Source organism: Notothenia rossii (genome assembly GCF_949606895.1).
Source record: "Notothenia rossii genome assembly, chromosome: 2".
NCBI classification, from domain to species: domain Eukaryota; kingdom Metazoa; phylum Chordata; class Actinopteri; order Perciformes; family Nototheniidae; genus Notothenia; species Notothenia rossii.
Window position 1 is genome coordinate 84,323,271 of NC_136904.1, and position 21,702 is coordinate 84,344,972.

Genomic DNA, 21,702 nt, shown 5'->3' on the forward strand with positions numbered 1-21,702 from the left:
CGAAGTGTTGCCAAACGTTTGATTTGTAGGTATTTGTCGGTGCGCTGTGTTTCTCTTTCTCCTCAACTTCCGTGTGTGTTGATAACTGAGACTCTCGTTCTCCGTAGTGGCGAAGCAAATATCAAAGATCGACTCTGCTGAACGTTGACAAGATAAGGGGATTTTATATGAATGAATCGGTTTTTTACCGATGCAAAGACGCTACGCAATCGATGCATCGCGAGTTCAACCCAAACTGTAGCCGATGTGCACTCTTTCAACCGGTGCACTCGCATCTTGAACGTTTATGCCGGTGCACCGATGCGAATCGGTGAATCTTAACATCTCTACTAGATATACAACACACTTTTAAAAAATGAAGTGTGTTCTTTGGCGTTCATTAGAATGCACAGATGTGGTTTCCAGTCCTCCAGCACTTGAGGGAATATGCTTGGAGCGCCTTGTGTTTTCTCCGTCATATCGGCTTTAATTTTGAATCCTCCATTCATTTTGATAGCAGATGCAGAGCCAGTGATCACAGATTTTTAAGGGATTAGATCTGAGTTGTAAATCCTATTACACACAAACGGTGAGCTATGGGCACATACAGCTGGGGCTAGCCCATCATCTCACTGCTCTGGCTCTAATTATCTCACTAGATTAGATCCATAGATCATCAGATCATGTTACATAGATCGGATCATTAGATTAGTTTACATGATCTAGAGACCTATTTGAGATAAATGCCTTCCTGCACCGCGGCTGTTTATTCAGGGGTGTGTTTACGGTACACAGCAGTGCGTCAGCGTCTGACTGTATCAGATGAGTAATTGTTGAGATGTCAGAGATGTTGTTGATATGAGAGAATTGGAAAGGCGTTGTATATTCCCCTTGCTTCTACCTTTCCATGGCAACAGAAGCAACATGAATGGGTTTGTCCTTTGCACGCTGGAAAAGCCCTTCTCCTATTCTAGAAACATCCAAAGTGGGTCAGACAGGGCAGGGCTGACAGCAGTCTACAACTGCTGCTGCAGCTGTGACCGTGAGTGTGTGTGTGTGTGTGTGTGTGTGTGTGTGTGTGTGTGTCTGTGTGTGTGTGTGTGTTTGCTTTGAACTGATCCTAACATGTGTGTTTTTGCATAAACACTCACAAACAGAGAAATGACAGAACAGAAAATGAGTGAGGGAAGGGGTTGTAGGGAGGCCGTTTATGAAAATAAAATACATTTTAATAAAAACCTTTCTGAGGACCTTCTGCTGCAGAACAACCCGATTTGAGATCTTAAGGTTTTGATGTTTGTTGTTTACGAAGGAAACCCCCTGCTGCTGCCAAACCACTCTGTTTCCCAGAAACTAATACATAGCATCCAGAAACATACAATGCTTCTGTTGTAAAAACTACTACAAGTGAAACGGGTAGAAGTCAAACTGCACTAGAGGCTGCATGCTCCATAGGTGATTCACAGCGTGGATGTGTCACTGGGTTACACAGCCAGGCAGTCAGACCGACAGACGAGGGAACAAAATGCAGAAAAAAAGACAATGAGTAGCAGGAGAAAGAGGGCGAGTGAGCCAAGGACATTCTCGACTTAGGGAATTCCACTGAGACATTTTCAAAGCAGTTCTTCTTAACAGAGCATACATTTATATCAAGCTTGTCTGACCAAACTAAAAATGCTGTGTCATTGCAGAAATATTTGTCTTCTTATCTTTGTGTACTTTTCTCCCTATATGATATTCTCTTTGTCATACTTTATAAGGCAATTCAGTTTCTATCATTTCGATCTTATAAACTGCCTGACTTATTACTCATTTATCTTACACAATATTTTATACACAATGCACAATATATTAGGGCAGGCTCTCTGATGTAAGTAATGGGAAACCTTCAATAGACTCTGGTTGGCAAGAAAATAAATTACCTCAAATCCATCAGGAAACATTTGATCAATTGTCCATGAGTGAGTTTGACCTTCAACATGAATTGCATCAATGATTGGCCAGCTTTACAAAAATCCCAAATTACAAAAGCCATTAGTCACATGAATGTATTCTCAAGCATATATATCTGACGTGTAACCGTTAGTCATAAATGATGTGCTGAGTATTTGAGGTCACGATTCAATTCAAGATGCATTCATTCAGACACCCCAGACACCCCAGAGAGTTAGATAATACTTTAGTATATTATATACCTGATTATTTATCAACAATTGCCCTTGTATCACTAAAAGATATTTCATTGATTATTTTGTTATGTTATGTCTTTAAAATGGTATTTTCTTCAATTTGATAAATTAGCCAAGTTGTTACAGAGTTCAGTTCAGAAATATTGTAGCTCGAAACCTCAGGGAAATGTGTGTGTGTCTGTGTGTGTGTCTCTGTGTGCGTGTGTGCGTGTCTGTGTGTGTGTCTCTGTGTGCGTGTGTGCGTGCGTGTGTGTGTGTGTGTGTGTGTGTGTGTGTGTGTGTGTTTGTGTGTGTGTGAGTGTGTGTGTGAGTTTGTAGGTAAACTTGGCTCTAAACATGCTATAAATCATGGTTTGTTGGCTGTGTTCCATAGGGAGAGCAAGTCAGTATATACACACACACACACACACACACACACACACACACACACACACACACACACACACACACACACACACACACACACACACACACACACACACACACACACACACACACACACACACACACACACACACACACACACACACACACACACACACACACACACACACACACACACACACACACACACACACACACACACACACACACACACACACACACACACACACCACACACACAGTATTGTATTCACACAGCCAGTGACCAGTTCTGCAGTTTTAATTATAACAGATTGCCCCCCACGGATCTGTGTTCAAGATCAATCTCAGTGCCACACATAGTTTAAAAGCTGCCGATCAAAGTCCTTAATCGATCGCAGGGTTAGCCAATTGTGTGTCTCCACAGATTTGTTCAAGAGAATTCTAGTCATCGAAAATCCATGAGAAAATGTGTGTGCAAAGTTGCATGCCATGGGCGTGTTTTTGTGACGTTGTTTTCATGTTAGAATTGGGGTTTTAAATTGAGGTTATATACTGTGTGGTCTCTGCCCTCCTAAACTTGATGAATTAAGGAATTTAGTTCTTTCCATTGTTATGATGCTCCTCTCTTTACAGTACATAGTTAGTGGCTTGAAGTTAAATAGTTATTATACAGAAGTGGCTGGTCTTGATGATGATACAGCAATGGTTGTGCATTTGAATTCAGTTTTTTTTCTCCAACTCTCACTTTCTTGGTAGGTTACATCTCTTTCAGGCAAGATGATGTCTGACATATGAAGAACAGAAATGAAATTATTTGCAGATTAAAATATTACTGCACAGAAAGAAAATAATGAAAATGATTGCACAGTTTAAAAACATGAAGGATTTTTTCAGAGGCCTCCCAACATGAACCCACATGTACTGTAGTTTTATTAATATAAACTTGTTTTCTATTCCTTATAAATGTTTGTTTCTGGATTATATTAAATCCACAAATTGTCAACTAAACATCATCATGAAAGCCAATCAGGAGTTTTTAACGTAATTGATCAAACACACATGTCTTGGATCTAGCCCCTGTCAGGATTTCTCACATTTCTAGATTGAATATAATTACTTTGGGCTGTTGAACAAAACAAGACATTTACAGGTTTCACATTGGGCTCAGAGTTCACCATGAATTAAACACAGAGAAAACATGATGTCCTTACATTGACATTTTTCTTGCCATACATCTGAGAACTATTATGGCCCAGGAGGATACTGTCATCCTCCTGTCATCCTGCTCAATGCGGCTCAGACTAACTCTGACACACATTCTGCCTCAGCCACCTTTTCATTGTTCTCGTGAGGCAACAAAGCAGCGCTGTTGAATGCCTTTAGAGTGGTATTTCTCGGAAATACCGGCAGAGAGGCATTTTCTTCCCTTTTCAGGCAGCAGGCAAAGGTCTTAGAACGACATAATGCCATCAACCAGCAGAGCCATTTCAGAAGAGACTGCCCCGAGCGGTACACGGACAGAAAGAAACAACCGTTCTCTGCCCTCAGCAAGACCTCTTGAGTTCTCTGCCCTCAGCAAGACCTCTTGAGTTCTCTGCCCTCAGCAAGACCTCTTGAGTTCTCCTCTGTGGCCATGCTCGCTTATTTCTCTCTCTCTCTCTCTCTCTCTCTCTCTCTCTCTCTCTCTCTCTCTCTCTCTCTCTCTCTCTCTCTCTCTGTCTCTCTCTCTCCCTCTCTCTGTACCACCCACACACACACACACACACACACACACACACACACACACACACACACACACACACACACACACACACACACACACACACACACACACACACACACACACACACACACACACACACACACACACACACACACACACACACACACACAGTTACTTGCAAGAAGCAGATTTAGGCTCAGGTGAAGTTGATTGTCTTCCTCCCCAGGGTTTTCTTGGAATGAAATCTAGTGTGATGGCTGTCTCTACAATAAGACTAGGGCTGATGGTAAACATTCAACACACGTACACCCAAAGGAAAATAATACTGTTGCAGTGCTTTGAGCACAAGCTATACTTTTCCAGAGACATCACACTGTCCCCACATAGACTGGCAGAATTATTAAACATGTTCCTTTTATGTCTTCCATTTTTGAATCCATTTTTGTAATACTGTGTTAGTACACATCCACAAAATGCCAACCAAATTGCAGCAATTCTGGTTGAGCTGCAGTGGAATTAAACTGCAGCAGTGATGTTTTTACTGTAGCTTTTTGGCTAATTCCCCTGTTGGGTCATATTGGAGGGACAGAGCACAGAGGCTTTTTCTCATCTAACACTCTAAGGACCCAGAGAGGGTGCTGTTGGGTTCATTATGGGAGTCGGGCGACTGCAGATTAATTCTGCTGCCTATAATTGGATGGCCTCTCTCTGAGCAGGGCAGGGCTTTTGTGCCCAGAAAGTTGGCAGTGAGATCCTACACAGGAGTCACTGTAACGTAGTTCTGCACTGTATTTCATGGCGTTTTTCTGCCAAATCTCTCTGAAAACCTCTCTGAAAACAACGATGATAGTGTTATATTAAAGGTCCCATGTCATGGCCATTTCTACTGGTCATAATTCCATTGTTGAGGTATACTAAAATAGATTTTAACATTGGTTTCTCATACAGCATGTCTGTATAGTGTGTATTCACTCTCTGTCCTAAACGGCTTGTTGGAGTTCCTGCCCCCCCCTCCCTGCGAGCACAGTGGCCGTCTGCGAGACAGCGAGACAAAGCGAAACCCAGCCCGAAACCAGCCCGAGCACACACACACACACACACACACACACCCGCAGCCTGGCTGGGAGTTTGTGTGTTTGCTCACACACAGACTCACAGCCCCGCCACATCCCGCCGTCTCAGGGAGGAGAAATCGGCGGAGCTGCAGCTGAGAAAAGATTGAGTGTGTGTGTGTGAGGGAGTCCGCGGATTGGTCCATTTGGACCAATCCGCGTAGCCGTTACGTTACGTCACTACACCCAAATACGTCACTGTGCCCAGGAAGAAAAAGAGAAATCTCCAACGAGGTGTTATGGGGCAGCATAGACAGGTCTTTTCTCTGTTTTATTGTTTTGCATAACATTTACATGCATAACAAGCTACATAACACACAAGGGGACGGGTAATAACCAAAAAGCATGACATGGACCTTTAAAGAAATAAGTTAATCTATTGAATTGAATTTGGTTGGTTTGAGCTTTTCATCAAACTACTAATTACTGATGTTTGTCTGTTTTGTCTCCCTTTTGTCTCCTGCAGATCCCCAGCTCAAGGGTATAGTGACCAGGTTATATTGCAGGCAGGGATACTACTTGCAAATGAACCCCGATGGCTCTCTTGATGGGACCAAAGATGACAGCAGTAATTCCTGTGAGTACCATCTGAGTGTATGTTTGGCTTCTACAGTTGATCAAAAACATTTCAGGCGTCAAGAAAGTTTAGAAGAATTTCTAGCAGAGGACACTTTGGAAAAGTTACTTTGAATCTTATGCTTGAGCACAAAGGCTTGACATTGCTAACTTCCTAGATTTATCCTTTTCGGTGCAAGGCTCATTTGTCAGCCTTCGGAGCCAAAGAGTCTTCTTAAGTGGCAGCTATAATATCACACAGATTTACCCTCCTCCTCTAAGAGGGAAAGTGGACCAGGAAACAGTCGGCTTAACAGGCAGAAAGGGGTATTATTAGCTTGTTCTGGCACAGCTCCTCTAGGGCTCCAGGCTAGGTGGTTAATTTGATTCCAGTGCTTGGTGCTAACGTTAGCCTGACACTCCACATTGTGTCACTTACTCCTGTCAGCATGAGGAGATTTGGCACATGTCACATCTGATTCTGACTTATTGAAAGAGATGGAAAAACAAACAAGAGACAAATTATATCATTAAAACTACAAGATCAGATCAAGCGTTGGCACAGACTGCTCCACATTGAGTTTGACATTTTTTTAAATTGGCAGAGAGCCAACAAAAACCAATGGTCACGCAGTAGTTCTCTCAGCCTTCCCCAAGCCTCCGAACCTGCCAATATCAATCACTTACAGGGTCAGCAGAGTCTCCTATGCACACACACCTAATGTCAAAGACAAGGCCAGGACTTTTTTTTTGTCCCCACTACAAACCATATCCATTACCTTCCAGTCCTGAGGACAACAAAAGGCCTATTAGGTCTGGCAACAATTACAGCTACTTCTCAGGTAGCTCCGGGTGGCTACGGCTATGCTAGGCTAGTCACGTTCATCAGCCATGCTTCAATTCATCTTACAGTAATAGATTACCTTAGCTAGCATTTGTATTATCTAAGCCTCGAAGAGCATTAATGACAAGCAGCTTGCGTTCAGATGATGAATTACACAACAATGTTAAAGTGTCTTTAATGTTAGATTAATGGTTAGGTATTTTTATGGTAATGTTTGCTGATATTTTTACGTATTTGCGTGTTTGCCTGTTCACGTGTGTTTTTCAGCTTTGTTCAACCTTATTCCTGTGGGCCTCCGAGTTGTCGCCATACAGTCCGTGAAGACAGGGTTATACATCGCCATGAACGGGGAGGGTCATCTGTACACATCAGTAAGTGGGCTATTCTATTTTATTTTAATATTTTCTGTTTTATTCTATTTAATTGTTTCCTATTCTATTTTAATATATTATTTTCTATTCTAATTTTCAATTTTATTCTCTTGTCAAGATATCTGAGCATGTTTGAAAATGTTCTTGATTATGTTTATACATAAGGGCCTTTGTTGTGTATAGGCCTTGACATATTTTTTCTATATGTGTGTTTTAAGTACAAAAACAGTGATTCCAATAAAGATGTTGATACATTTTAACTGCCGGAAAGACATCTTTTTTCAATAAGGGACTTATTTAGCACATTTGCACTAGGATAATTACATTTCAATGAAGGTTAGGGATCCCATTAAGCTGAAATGCATCCAGACAGATTTCTATCCATCCGGCTAAATGCATCAGGCTAAATGCCTCGAGAGATTCATTCCTTAAAAAAAAAAAAGCATTTACATTAGAGGACATCATTCAGGAGGAACACATAGTTCATAGGGACTGCTTTCGTGCTATTTCAGAATACAATTGAACTTAACAATCTTTTGATATGTATTTATAAGAATGTTTGTGCGATTGATTAAGATGTTGTGACAAATACATTAAGCATTATGTTAACAATAAAGTAATTGTAAAGTAATCAGAGCTGTTTGACAAGAGTTGGGACATTTGATGAGCAGCCATTCTGTTTCACTATGTGTTCAACCACTCTTATTGACTGTTCAAAATAAGCTAGTTCTTCTGTGGGTTAGACAGCCAACGGGTGATAAGACCCTCCTCAGAGGCTTTTTAGTCTCATTCCTCCGCCTTTCCTCTCCCGGTCATTCAAATCAATCAGCTAGAGCGGGGTTTTCAATCTCAAATACACAGTGGGCCAAAATAAAGAAATTGGTACTAGTCGAGGGCCGGACTGGTTCAATGTTTATTGCAAAACGTATAGAAATGAATTTATTGCACATATTAAACCTGGAACTAACAAAGCTTAAATTATTGCCTATAAAAACAGCATTAAACATTAAATAATCAGTTGCATTCATTTCTTATGGCTCTATCTTCAGCTTTTCCAGAGTCATTTCTTATGATTACATTTTCCCACAGGCCAACAACAGCTTCAAAAAAACAATTTCCCTCAAAGAAAAAAACAAACATGCCCTGTTGTCTCAAGAAAAAAAGTGCAGGTGTGCGTGCAATATAACGGCGGGCCAGATCTAATAGTAATTCAAAATGATCCTGCGGGCCGAAATTAAATCTACCACGGGCCTGATTTGGCCCCCGGGCCTTGAGTTTGAAACATGTGAGCTAGAGGAAAATTGGGAGTGCTGCCCTGTTCTCAGACAGGTGTATCCATCAGAATCACTGTCTCTTCTCCTGCTGCTGTCCTCATGTTCCTAATCCTCCGAGCGCAGAGCAGGGATTTACCATCCGTTCCTTCCTTTATTACCCGGGAGGTTTGGAGGGGCTTCCTCTCTTACTGTATGCTCTGGTATTCCATAGGAATTCTCTAATGCTTAATCACGGCTTGACTTAAGCCTGGAAAATGAATTCATTTAAGGAGGTTTGACCTAGAATCCTATGGATATTGTTAAGGAGAGGCACAGCAGGGAATTAATGAATCTATGGATCCATCTGTCTGCACAACACACAAAGAAGCTATCATTCTCTCGATTTGAAAAACAGACATTAGATATTACAAAATGGCACATAAAGCATAATGATACATTTCAGATTAAGAATGAAATCTACGTATGTACTCTAGTTCCTCTACTTTTTGAATCATAGAAGTTGATAACTAATGGTTGGGTTTCTCTGTAATAAACTGACAGTTGTTGCTGTGAAAACTCAACTTCAAGTGTTCATTGCTAGACCGACGTTATTTTTGATAAACGCTACTGCTAATTGGAATTCAAGCGATCTTAAAGCCCGTTTTTGAAGCGGTGTTTGTTGCTTTGATCATGTTGATTCAGAGACCTTAATCATGAAGTGTTGGACATGACTAATCCAAGTAGAAGTGCTGTGAAGTGGGTCTTGTTGAGCAGGTCAGGTCAAAGTGTTCTTTAGTACAGTTTACCCTGCTCCTCACTTCCCCTGCTCCATTTGCAGTTTATTTCTGTGCTAATGGAGGCTCTGATCAGACCTCGACTATCCAGCCACCCACCCAAAGGTCTCTTTCTGCTCCTTAGTGTGTGATTTACTCCGGTAATGGCAGCCTTGTAAGATGGTCTTCATCCTCCTTCATCTCCTCCTCCCCCTTCTTCCTGCCTCTTTTATTCTCCTCTGTGAGCAAGATGCAACCATTCCTCCCATTATCACTCTGTTCTTTAGCAAGCAGGGCTCTGGCACTCAACCTTTTCCATCCATTAAAGGTATTTGATTGTTGTGCACTTACATCTTCAGTAACTAATTTGAAGGTTATATTAATGCTTTGGAGTTGGTAGTTTGTCTGGAAACGCTGCGAAAAACAGCCTTTTTTAATGGAAAATGTCTTATTATGGCCTCATTTCCCTGAAGCCAAGTTATTTTGTATTCAAGTTACTTCAAGGATTTTTTCAATTGGTTATGAAGCAGTCTCAATGTAGCATGATGCCTCTATATTACTTGCCAAAGGAGACCATCAGTGTTAGAATTGGCTATATTTTATTTGTTTTATTCTAACCCCTAACCCAACAACACCCGCTGATGTTAAATGTTTTACTAGCACACTTTCACAGCGAGGTGTATTCAAGCAAGTTAGAAGGAAGCATGGATGAGATTTTTTATGAAAATACATGTATTTTGTGGTATTAGGCACGTTCACACCAAGAACTTTTCCCACAAAGGTTCCTGAGAACTACGATTTAGTTGCGTTCACACCAAAAAGTCCCAGGAACTAAATTAGTTCTAGAGAACCTTTTTTACCCCCTTTTCAGTCCCTGCAAGAGAGCAGGGACTTTCGTGGGAGAAAAAGGTTCCTGTGTCTGATTGGCTGGGCGGAATGCAAACCACGCCCCGTCAAATTCCCAAAAACTTTTCTGAAGCCGCCATTTTATTATCCTCCCATTGCATTATTAGCATTAGCATTAGCCCAGCGCAGAAACGCAGAGAGACTAACTCATGGCAACACAAAATAAAACATGGGAGATGAGGAGGTGTCGGCGTTCTGGCCGTTTACTCGGAAGGCTTCAGTAGAAGCTGCTGGGAGTCCCAGCAGCTTCTACCGGGGATTTTGGGTGGCAGTATACGCCGTGAAGTGGTTTGCGGTCTGCCAGTAAACCCAAAGCAGAAGAAGAAGAAGTGACGTCAGCGGCTTCATTTGCCTAATCCATCCCCAGGAACTAATTTCCGGTGTGAACGCGGTCTGTACTTAGTTCATCAGAACTAAAGAGTTCTCAGGAACCTTTGTGGGAAAAGTACTTGGTGTGAACGCGCCTAATGACTTATACTGGGGCAGAAGCCAAAAAAAGAGAATAAAAAGAAGAAAAGGTTGCAAAAAGGGATGATGATAGCACTTGGACATTCATCAGTTGGAGAGAATCGCAGGATTCAACACTGATTGGCCATCTTCCTCCTAGAGTGGTGTGTCATTTGTCTTTTATATCATGAAAACATTTCTAAAATCAATATAAACATGGATATATGAATGAACGGTGGAGGCTTAAACAATATTTACTTTGCTTCACCAACTCCGTATTACATGTACAATTGTAAATCATACAACAAATCCTTATCGCTATTCAAACAACAGGTGAGTATTTAACAAAAAAACAAATTGCATCTTTCTTTCACTTGGTTTAAAAACAATTGCCCACTAACCAGATCAAGAACCTTTGTCTGACGTGCGCTCCTTTCAGATGATTTAAATAGAATTCAGTGGTTCACTTATTATTCTGTCACAATAATACATTACTAGGGCTTTTACTGCGATGAGGGGTTTTGATAATGGGTGACACTCCATTTTTTGAACAGATGAGGTGAATTAAAGGGAGTGTGCCCCATAGATGGAAAGCCCATTGAAGGCCTGGTAGTGCATCATATTCCTTTGTGCGCGGCACCCGAGGCGCAGCGTGCGGCTCCAATGACAGAGATAGCCTCAAAGTGACTGTCGGCCTGGCACAAAGGGCACACCGCCGAATAAAGGGGAGTTCAATCATCTCAACCCTTTTTTAATCTGCTCCTTTTGTATCCGAGCCAATAAACTCCCCGCTAATTTCTCCTCCAGGCTCCTCCCTGGAGCAGGCCTTTCTTCTGAAATGAAATGAAGGGAGAGGACTTTATTTAGGCTTGCTGTAGAAGATAGGGGAGACCCGGTGCATGGAAGTCTTTAGAAAGCTGTAATAGAATTTAAAACCAGACAAATTAAAATGAGAACAAACATAACAACTTTAATTATTCTGCAGGGACTGTGATTTAAAATCCCCTGAAAGGCAAACAAGGAAGTTTTGGATTGTAAAGTTTTGTTACATATGATGAAATTGTGTTGCCAAAAAATGCAACTCCCCTGTGTGGATTTTTTTGTTGTTTTCCTGTCCTGCTGACAGACTCCTACCATCTCTCCAGTGTAAAGGTTTGGCATTTCATGGTCGGCTGGTTTTCTGGAGAGCTGGTTCCCCAGTCCTTTCTTCACTGAGTCTCTCACTGCAGCCTTTCTTTATCTGGAGTCTGCACTTGTTAGCGCTACCTTTCATGATTGTCAAATTGACTTGCCACGTCACTTGAGTGGTCCTTTTGGAAAAATGAAATCCTTGAGAGGACCAATCTGCGGCAGTGCCCGGGCTTTAGATTCCCTTAGAGGCTGTATAATCAGCGGTATGAACACAGAAGACGGAGGGCATCTCTTATATGTGAAAGCTCCAAGGAGCTCTATGCGAGGGCTGCCTCAGTTTGTATCAGTATGAAAATGAAAGTGCAAGTGCATGAAAGAAAAGAAAGGAGCGGCTTATTCAGAACTCGGTGATGTGAAACCAAGAGTCTTTTCAAAAGCTACGAGTCCCTTGGATTTGGGTTTTACATATCTCCCCCTCCCCATTCATTTCTTATTCTTTGGCCGTTTTTCCGTTGAAGCTCTCAAGTATTCTCCTCATTAGGGGAAAAAACATGATATTTTTATATTCAAATGCATTTTTAGTATGAGATTACAGATGAGTAAAATATTTCAATTGTTTTGTTAAGCTCCTCAAACTATTGGAGAAATTAAGAAACTGAGAATTTAAATAGTAGGATAACAATGATTTTAGTTGTTACGTAAGAAGTGCATACATATTAATTCATCAACAGAATTGTGACACTTCTTCATGTGTGTTCACACGTTTGTATGAGCGTGTGTGTGTGTGTGTGTGTGTGTGTATGTGTGTGTGTGTGTGTGTGTGTGTGTGTGTGTGTGTGTGTGTGTGTGTGTGTGTGTGTGTGTGTGTGTGTGTGTGTGTGTGTGTGTGTGAGTGTGGGGGGGGGGGGGGGCAGCAGCAGCGATGCCCAACAGATGGCTTTGTGTGAACATTTTGTATTGGTGTTGATTGCAAATGTGCCATGAGAGGAATCTCTTTCACAGTTTCATGGATTTTTTACGGAATGATATACACAGTGAAGGTGGGGCGTCAGGAGCTTCTCAGGTTCTTTTAATGCATTTAGGTGTGAAATACCTTTAGTATAATATTCTTATTTGAGTAAGATTATTGGCAACACGTATTCTACAACAAATGCAATTCATCATTTGAACATTGGTCAGTCACTGTTAACCTAGAAGGCAACATCACTATGAACTCAAATCCCTCCAAACAGAAGTGATATAAAAAGGCATAATTCGTCATCATTTATGGATTAAAACCGACCTAAATGCAATTAGACATACATCATGCTTTTTAAAAAGATGTATTTATTTATGTCTTAATAATTCAGAAAAAAGGCTGTTTAACCGCAGATGCAGAAAAGGGTGCCCACATTTTCCCATTACCACAAATCCCTGGTACCTATAGTGATTACTCAGATGATTTGGCCTCTGGAGGAGAGTCAGGCTCACAGTTGAGGTAGGGGGAGCATCATTATACACCAAGCGCTGCTCTTTCTTGCCTTTAATGCAGAGTTAGTATTGGGAAGGGGTGGTGGGCATAAGGGCTGCAGGGTGAGCAGCTTCTTGCATTAATGAACAACAAGGTCGGAGGTAGCGTCAGAGCTGGACTGGTGAACTGTTGATCCGGCCAACGGCAGCTAAGAATAGCAGGCCCTTCAGTCATTGACTATTGCTGTGGTTATTCATTTCGTTGTAATGGATGGACTGTCTTTGCTTGTTAAAAAAAAAATTCAACAGGCTTTAAAAAACACTGAATATCGTTATATCATGTCAGTTCAAGGTGCTCCATAGAGGTTTGCATCACAGAGGTGAGTCACCCAGCATGAAACACAGAGTCTACCCTTAGAGTGTTTTTCTTCACCTGTGGGGAACAATACATCATACTGTCAATTCAGAACGGAGCTGATATGTCCTCCATTTCTTTCCATTTTAACAGCTTAAGGTCTGTTAATGTCTCCCTCCCTCTGATCCTCAATCACTTGCTATTCCCCTGTTTATTTAATACAGTCCACAAGTGCAGCTGTTTCCCAAATCACATGACATGTATTTATGATATACAGTATCAGGCAAAGTGAATGTGCTTGGAGGAACATCAGGGGAAACACAGTGGATCATGAAAAGCTGTAAAGTGCAGAAAGTCAACATGCCTTGTGGACTGTTTTAGTATACGGGAGGTGGGAGGCTCTTAAATCTTCCTGTATGAATTTCCCCAAGATTCCAGCAAAGTTTCCTTTAAAAGTCCTGCTGGATTTGTGTCGTAAAAGGAGCGTAGGGTTAGTTCAGGCTGAGCAGTATTTCTTTCTTTAAAGGATTATCATCAGCTGCTTCATTCTTGCCTTCCTATCAGTGGCTCATGTATTAGCTTCTAGGCTAATAACATTCAATCACACCGATGCATTCGCTGATGCAAGCGGCAGCATCGTCTTTATGTGCTAGTTGTTGATTTGATTACATTTTCACGTATTTGTTTATTAAGAGGGGATTAGTTCCCCCAGATTCTTTAAGCAATCCCTCTATTGAGCAGAGCCTTTTCCATCTAATCTTACTCTAACTTTGTGCTACAAATGGGAAATACCTTAAGTATCTATGAGTGAAATGACTCTTGCTAATCACCAATTTCAAACAGGAAGCCTTAGGTGTCTAATAACACACAAATAAGTATAATGTGCAGGCTCTGGGACAGTGTCACATACAAACAGAAAATACAGAAGAACCTTTGCTTTAAAATAAGGAAAGTAAATTCAACAAAGTGACAAGACCTGTTTTTAAAGCGTTTTCTTGAGAGCTTTCATACCATTTCTATCGATGAATATGAGCTGCTCCATCTTACATCTTTTAGCTATAGCCACCAGATTCCTTGCCTTAGTTTCTTGATTCGCTTTTGTGATGCTATACACAATGTCCATACCTTTATGTGCTTCCCTTTGTAGCTGCTGCCTGCTCAGAGAGCTTGTGCAAGCCTCTGGAAGCTTCTCACAAATCTCTCTTTCTGCATCTCTGAAGTTTTTCATTGTTGTTGATCTGTATCTTATAGAAGCATGTTCTAGCCGTATATCTCCTCCCCGAGTGGGCTGACTTTCTACCATTGTGGCCATAAGCCAACAATCGATCTGTCAGCTATAGCTTATACGCTGAATATCCCTCATCCATCTGGGATAATCCTTACATCTATATCAGAATGGAGTGGCCAAAAACACTCAAAACAGTGGTTAGTTGGTTTGATATGGGTGCCGCGGAGAAGACTATAAATTGTGTGCTGCTGACAGTTAATGGGAAAGCAGGAGACTGGAAAGAATACAAATACTGCATCGGGTGGTATGGAGAATCAGAGAGAGAGAGGGAACTCAGCGGTGTGTTCGGCAGGGAAAGCCCTGCTGTGGTCAATATAATCAGTGTAGCATGCAGGCAGCGTCTGCATGTTACCCTCATTCCTCAGTAGCTCCTTCTGCTAAAAGCATTCATCATTTCGAACAAACACAAAAACACAGCATCCAACAAAACCAAAAGCCGTTTTAGAGTCACACTATGGGAATTTATTAAAAGAGGAGAACCATACATCAGATGCACAGTACTTTTTGTGTTACCTGTGGCTATTAGATGAAAAGAAAGTGGACGTGTTTTATTGATCTGATACATTTTTTATGAATACCTTTTAAGAACCAAATCTTGAGGTGTACTTTAATCTATTCATAAGGGATTTGCAGTGGTTGTCTGCCGATATACTTTAATATATGCACCTGCTTCCTGATCCTATTTCTAATTGTTCTAAACACCATTTTGTAATTATATCTTTGTTTATACTTATTGTTTGTAAGAACTGGAGAAATGGTGATGTTTGCGAGATATCACTTCAGTACTCTTTTGGGAACGGTCGTGATTTTCGTAGGTAGAAACTCCAATAAAAGTCATAAGTCGTGATCACCATCATCGTTTGGGATGCACCCCAGTGCCACTATCTCCTAGCAACCAATACCAGTTGTTTTTATGTGATGTTATTTTGTTTGTTTTGGTTATATTATGTTCAAAGAAAAACGTTTCCTAGTAGGAATTCCTTTAGAAGTTCTGTATTCCTAATAACATTCTTTAGTTATTAAAATGGTGTGCAGACTTCAATCATTCACCCATGATGACTTCCATCTGCCTCTTTTACCTTGAATTGGCATCTTCAACATTTAAATACTGGAAACTTTAGCCCTCTGCTAATGTCTCTTTACTTTCTGTATCGCCTGTTTTATTTTATTTTACTTTGAAACAGCAATGCCTGTAGGACCTTTTTACTGATTCAACTAAGGCTGCCAAAACAGAAGAAGTGTAGGCAGATCTAACGGGGAATTCAGATTTTCATCTTTGTTCCTCAGCGAGACTCTCAGAGGATTTGTTTGTTGAAATAAAGATGGCATGATTGTCATTTCCCCATGAGTACATATTGCAGTAGCTATCAGAGCATGTCTGGCCTGTTCACTTTATTAATGACCCGAGATCTGGCCTAATTGCTTTCCCAGTGTGTAAATGTCAAGCACCATACAAAAACAAATGGCACACACACTTGTGCTTGTTGCCTCAAGAGCAGTGTAATGTGCAATTGAGCAGCGGAGGGATGAGAGCTCCTGAAGCAACAAGTAGTCCCCGGGAACTCAATATCCAAACAGTGACTGGATTAGAGATCATACACTCATAGCCCTGCTAACACTGTTGAGGCGTATATACTGTAAACTGTAGATAGCCAATCTGGATTAATCTGTTCAACCAGTGTGTAAGTAAGTTATTTTCTTTATGTGGAGTTCGACCAAAGTTCCAAAGTAATGTCATTCTTTAAAAGCCCACAGACAGATGGAGGGGTTATCATACTGTATGCTAACAAAGCAAACTTTAAACCAACTGTAGTTTGTCTGAGGTAATAATTATAATCATAAAAGATAACATTTCTTAAGAACCTTTTAGCGTTTACATTAATTTTTTTTTTTTTAATCAGATTTGAAATGAAAACATTACCACCACAATGTCTTTCTAGCCATTCAGTATAGCAGCATGGCTCTATTGAAGGCAAAGGCATTGCTTTACCCAGGTCAAGACTTCAATATCCAAGAGAGATTGTTTTTATACAAAATACAGTTATTTTTCAATGAAAAGTGCTTCTTGTGTGCTGCCTCCAGTTTGTGTCAGACTCGATGTCAGGCAGCGTAGGGTCACCATCACATTTTCAGTAACTTTGTCTCCAAACCTGTGTAAAATATTTATATGTGCAAGCATTTCGTTCGAGTGTGTTTGAGTGTGTGTAGGATGGCAGTTTCTTTTGATGCGACTACAGCCACAGTCCTCTCTTTTCCTCCACAAGAACCTTCCAACCATCTCTATTACCGCCCATGAATAGAAAGTCACGTTTTATCAAGCTTCACCCTTGGAGTTTTCAAAATCAAAACAGTTAAAGCTTTTACAAAAAGTTTGTTAATCATGATCCATAATTTCGTCTCTTAAATCTAAGTTGATCTTCTCTCCACTGTGGCTCTTCACACTGTCCAAGCTGAGAAACAAGTGTCTCTCATGCACATGTGTTAAACAGGGAATACCTAAACTAAACCTATAAATAAAAACGTCAATAAAAAGTGGAAGAACGTCATATTGTATATACATTATATGGGCTACACATGTAAGGTGGATGTGTTGCGAGTAGTGCAAGATGAAGTGACACTGTACTGTAAACTGAAGTAGTAATAGCTCTGACCCGTACATGCTCGCTTGTGCTGCATGCTCTTGTGGTTATGGTGCTTACACCACAGCTTCACAGCAGAGGTCCGCAGGTCAGAAGTCTCTATTGTGTGAAACACCTACGCACACTCTACTAGAAATCTCTATGTACTAAAAAACAATAACATGCACTCAGGGAAAGGAAGCCTACATTTATATGGCTCTCTGAAAACACAAGCGGGGCATTAAAACCTAATCGCACACATGTTCCTGTTTTAGCTAACATGTCCAGTAAAGTCTTCTACACACCACTACAAGGGGAAGCGTGGGGAAACCAATAAGATTTTTGAAGTCAACCTTGATCCAACCTCTTTTCAATATACGTTCACTTTATCATTTTGATTATCTATGTTGTGAATATTTTATACATGACACCTTTTACACATCCGTCCATCCTTGGAGAGATGTCTAATTGAATAATGGGGTTTCTTTCTGGGAAGTTATTTCCTTGTCAGCTTTGAGGATCTAAGGACAGAATATGTCGTATGATGTAAAGACCTCTGAGACAAATGTGTTTTTTGTGATATTGGCCTAAAATGTGATTTATTGATGGATTGAGGTCACAGCTGACGTTTAATAGAACTGTACATTTCAACACATTTGATTAAGTCCTGTTTGAACCTCATCTCTCTAAGGAAATTCAGAAAAGTTCTGGATCTAAATGATTCTTTAGGAATTATACTATGTAATATATGGACAGGCCGGCTGCGTTTGTGGTTCCTATCTGGCTGACTGGTTGAATCACTCAGTCCTTCGGCTGTAGCAAAATGTTATCCTCGGAGAGAGACTGACTGTCGGGGAATCCTCTGCTGTCTTCTGCTCATGCACACTCCGGCTGAGTGCTCGCTGCCTGTCAACAGGGTTTCAAGAGGGAAGGACCCTGTGAAATGGCCCCTCTGCAGTCAAATCTCCCAAAAAAAAAGACTGAAGGAAAAGTAATATATGCCTCTGTAACCAAAGCCCTCAATCCTATTATACATCAAACCAGGCACTTTGAAGAAACCACAGTTATAGCTTTTTATATCCAGATGTCCAGGTTATCAGATTCACCGCTGTAGCTCCAACATCTGGCGGACACACAGCTGTTTTGTAATTTAATAAGTAATAGTCTACGCTCTGATTAAGCACTATAACCACTGCCAATAATTATATCCTATTTTTTTTATAATATTAACATCCATGACGACCTCTGACATGCCTCTGCTGACAGCTACAAGGGGACGGGTAAATAGAATCAAATCAAATCAAAAATGTATTACAGCCCCAAATCACAAAAAATGCTTCAAAGCTAATGAAGATGGAAACTAGATAATGGAAACTAGGTTTGTTTGTTTTGAGTTTGCTCACTGTTTCATATTTGTATTCATTACTGCTGTATACAGTTGTGATTGTAGTACTTGAACCTTAAAAAAATCACAGTGCCAACACTCATTGAAGTGTGTGAGTGATTTAAACAGGAGTTAAATAGCTCACAGGTGTTAAAAGCTGAGATGAGGAAAATGATTAAGTGCGAAGTAGCCTGAGAAAAACAAAGAGTCAGCACCAAGTGAATATTCAAAGACGAGAAATGTGCCTTCCACTTTAAAAAAAAATGGGACACTGTTCCTGAGGTTGTTAACAACACAAACCGCAGACACAGAACAAACGGAGGGGAGAAACAGCTCCATAGAGACAGCTCACATTTTTCTATCTGTAAGCACACCAGAACTCTGTGCTGTACTATGAGTATCTATTTATTTCTTTGTGTGTGTACTTGGACTGATTTGGCTGTGTGCTTGCACATCCATAGATTAGTGTGCGTGTGTGTGTGGGTGTGTGTGACAGACAGTATATGCTTGTCAGATTGTTGCACAGGGCAGACTGCTGGCTCGCCTGACAAGAAATGACTAGCCTATCTAGAAAAAACCTGTCTCCCATGACACCAATCTGACACCAATTTACGAATCAAACACAGCAGAGTGGACACACACACACACACACACACACACACACACACACACACACACACACACACACACACACACACACACACACACACACACACACACACACACACACACATAAACGATTGTCATGTTATTTATTTATTTTGTTTGGTACGAGCCACACATTGTTTCTCTTGCAAACGTTACTATTGTACTAATGCCAATTTTTTCGTAATAACTCTCTCTCTATGTTTATTCAGACCGGCCCCAGTGATCCTGCAGTTTGAGTATCACACCTGATTTAATTAGTTTAGGCTGGAGTTGTTTGCTGTCTTTCATTGCAGCTTCAAATCCTATCGTAAACCGCTAAAAACATGATTAAGAAACACATCATTTCAAGATATCAAAAGCAAAACTGAGTAATTTAACCTTTTTTACAATTTTTTCATCTGATGGTTATCGAGAGTTGTACACTACATGGAAAAAAAGTAATCAATGAGAATAGTTGATTGGAGAATTTGGATATCAGATACTATTTTACTTGTTTTCATATACAGATGACATGTGTATCTAGCATAAGGCTTTAGCTTGATTTTCTCCTTGTCTTACTACTCAAACTAAGTTGCTTGAAATGCAGTTTTCATTTTGTACTGATTAAATATGACATTCATGTTGGCCTAAAAACAATTAGTTGTCATTTACACTGATTAAATTAGTTAGTGTGTTATTTATTATTTATATTAAAGCCAGACACCTTTTGAAAATCAGATTCGTAACAAAGTCTGTCACTGTATTAGTCTTTGCATGCCACAGGTTCATTTCCCACTGAGAATAGAAGCACTTTTGTGTAGCATTTCTAAGTGTCGACTGTGTGTGTTTATATATGTGTGTGTGTGTGTGTGTGTGTGTGTGTGTGTGTGTGTGTGTGTGTGTGTGTGTGTGTGTGTGTGTGTGTGTGTGTGTGTGTGTGTGTGTGTGTGTGTGTGTGTGTGTGTGTTTGCGTGTGTGTATGTATGCCAGGGGAGATTTACTGCATCAGTGTTAGAGTCTCTACCTCCTGGGAAACTTTATTGAGCACTTAAGTGCTTCTGGTGTCCAAATACCTTAAAGGTGTTAGTCCTTTTTGTCTATTTGTGCACCCTTGGGTTAAAAGGGAATTATTGCTACAACAGCTTCTTAAGGTGACTGTGCCAAATGAGTCTGATAGGAATACAAATGAAGCTGTATTTCTTAGAGTACATTTGGCTGAAAAGTGTGTTGGCTTACTGTTTTATGGCAGAAGAGATTACACTTTTTCATTATCTGTAGACAGAGACGTATCATTTCATTATTCATTAAAGTAGTAGGCAAAATACATTTAAAGGAATGTGGTTCAAAAGTTTATTGCAAGGTCATGCAATATTAAAAAAGAAAATATGTTGGCTTTTAATACTTGCTTTAATATACTGTAATAATAATTATTATCAGTTTTAATGTAATACCACACCAGAGGCTAATCAAACTGTATGTCCTACTGTACAATAGCAACAGTTTATCTGGAAGTTTGCATTTGTCTCTGTGACTTAAAAGCTCAGCCAGATACTGTCTGTCTGTCTGTCCTCTGCTTTTGTTCTATCATACTCAAAATATTCATCCAAACCTTGGTTTTAATCATATAATCACAGCATTTGATTTGTTTGGGCTTATACACATTTAAGGAAGTGGTTGCAAGTATTCAAAGACCTTTAACTTATTGTCATGTTGCAATTTGTATGCAAGACGTTTTTTATATACTTTAGTTGTCCTATCATCACACACACAAGTCATGTCATATACAGATCACTCAGGGTAAAAAAAATAAAAATAAAAAGGGAAACTGTACGCCGTCTGTGCACACATCCATCCAGCTGTGTAGACATCCATCCAGCTGTGTCTCCATGACTCTTCCTCTGCTCGCTGTCTCCTCTTCCTCCTCTGGGCTGATAATCAGACCGCTCCTCTGAAGCCCCCATTGTCTGCACACACTGCCGACGTGACTCTGATACATATGAGAGCGGCTTAGCCTTGTGAATGCAGCTCAGCTTTCTGGAGGTTGACCTTTTTTCCATGGATTAATAGGTTTTGTGCTTGCAGCATTAATAAACAATTTATTGGTTTCCACAGTAGGATAGTGAGCTGTCACTCTGCATGGTAATGTGCGTCCCCCTCCCCAGATTTGTTTGCTCTCACCTCCTTTAAGATTACGCTATGAAATCACAATTCGTTTGTTTCAGATTGACTTCCTTTGCTCGCTTGTCTTTAAAAGCCTATTCACTCTTTTTATTTCAAACTCCCACTCCCTCCATCTGTCTCTATCCATTTGCCTCTTTTTCACGTGTTATTTT

At 40.5% G+C, this 21,702-nt stretch overlaps 1 protein-coding gene across 2 annotated transcripts in view; it reads left to right on the forward strand.

Annotated features, from left to right (window-relative positions):
- The window catches only part of fgf14 (fibroblast growth factor 14), a 93,715-nt gene that overhangs the window by 63,203 nt on the left and 8,810 nt on the right, over positions 1-21,702 (forward strand). For both annotated transcript variants that reach the window (XM_079666467.1, XM_079666468.1), the window contains exons 2-3: positions 5,835-5,945; positions 7,035-7,138. In XM_079666467.1, the coding sequence (XP_079522593.1) occupies positions 5,835-5,945; positions 7,035-7,138 (215 nt within the window). The remainder of the gene's footprint in view (positions 1-5,834; positions 5,946-7,034; positions 7,139-21,702) is intronic.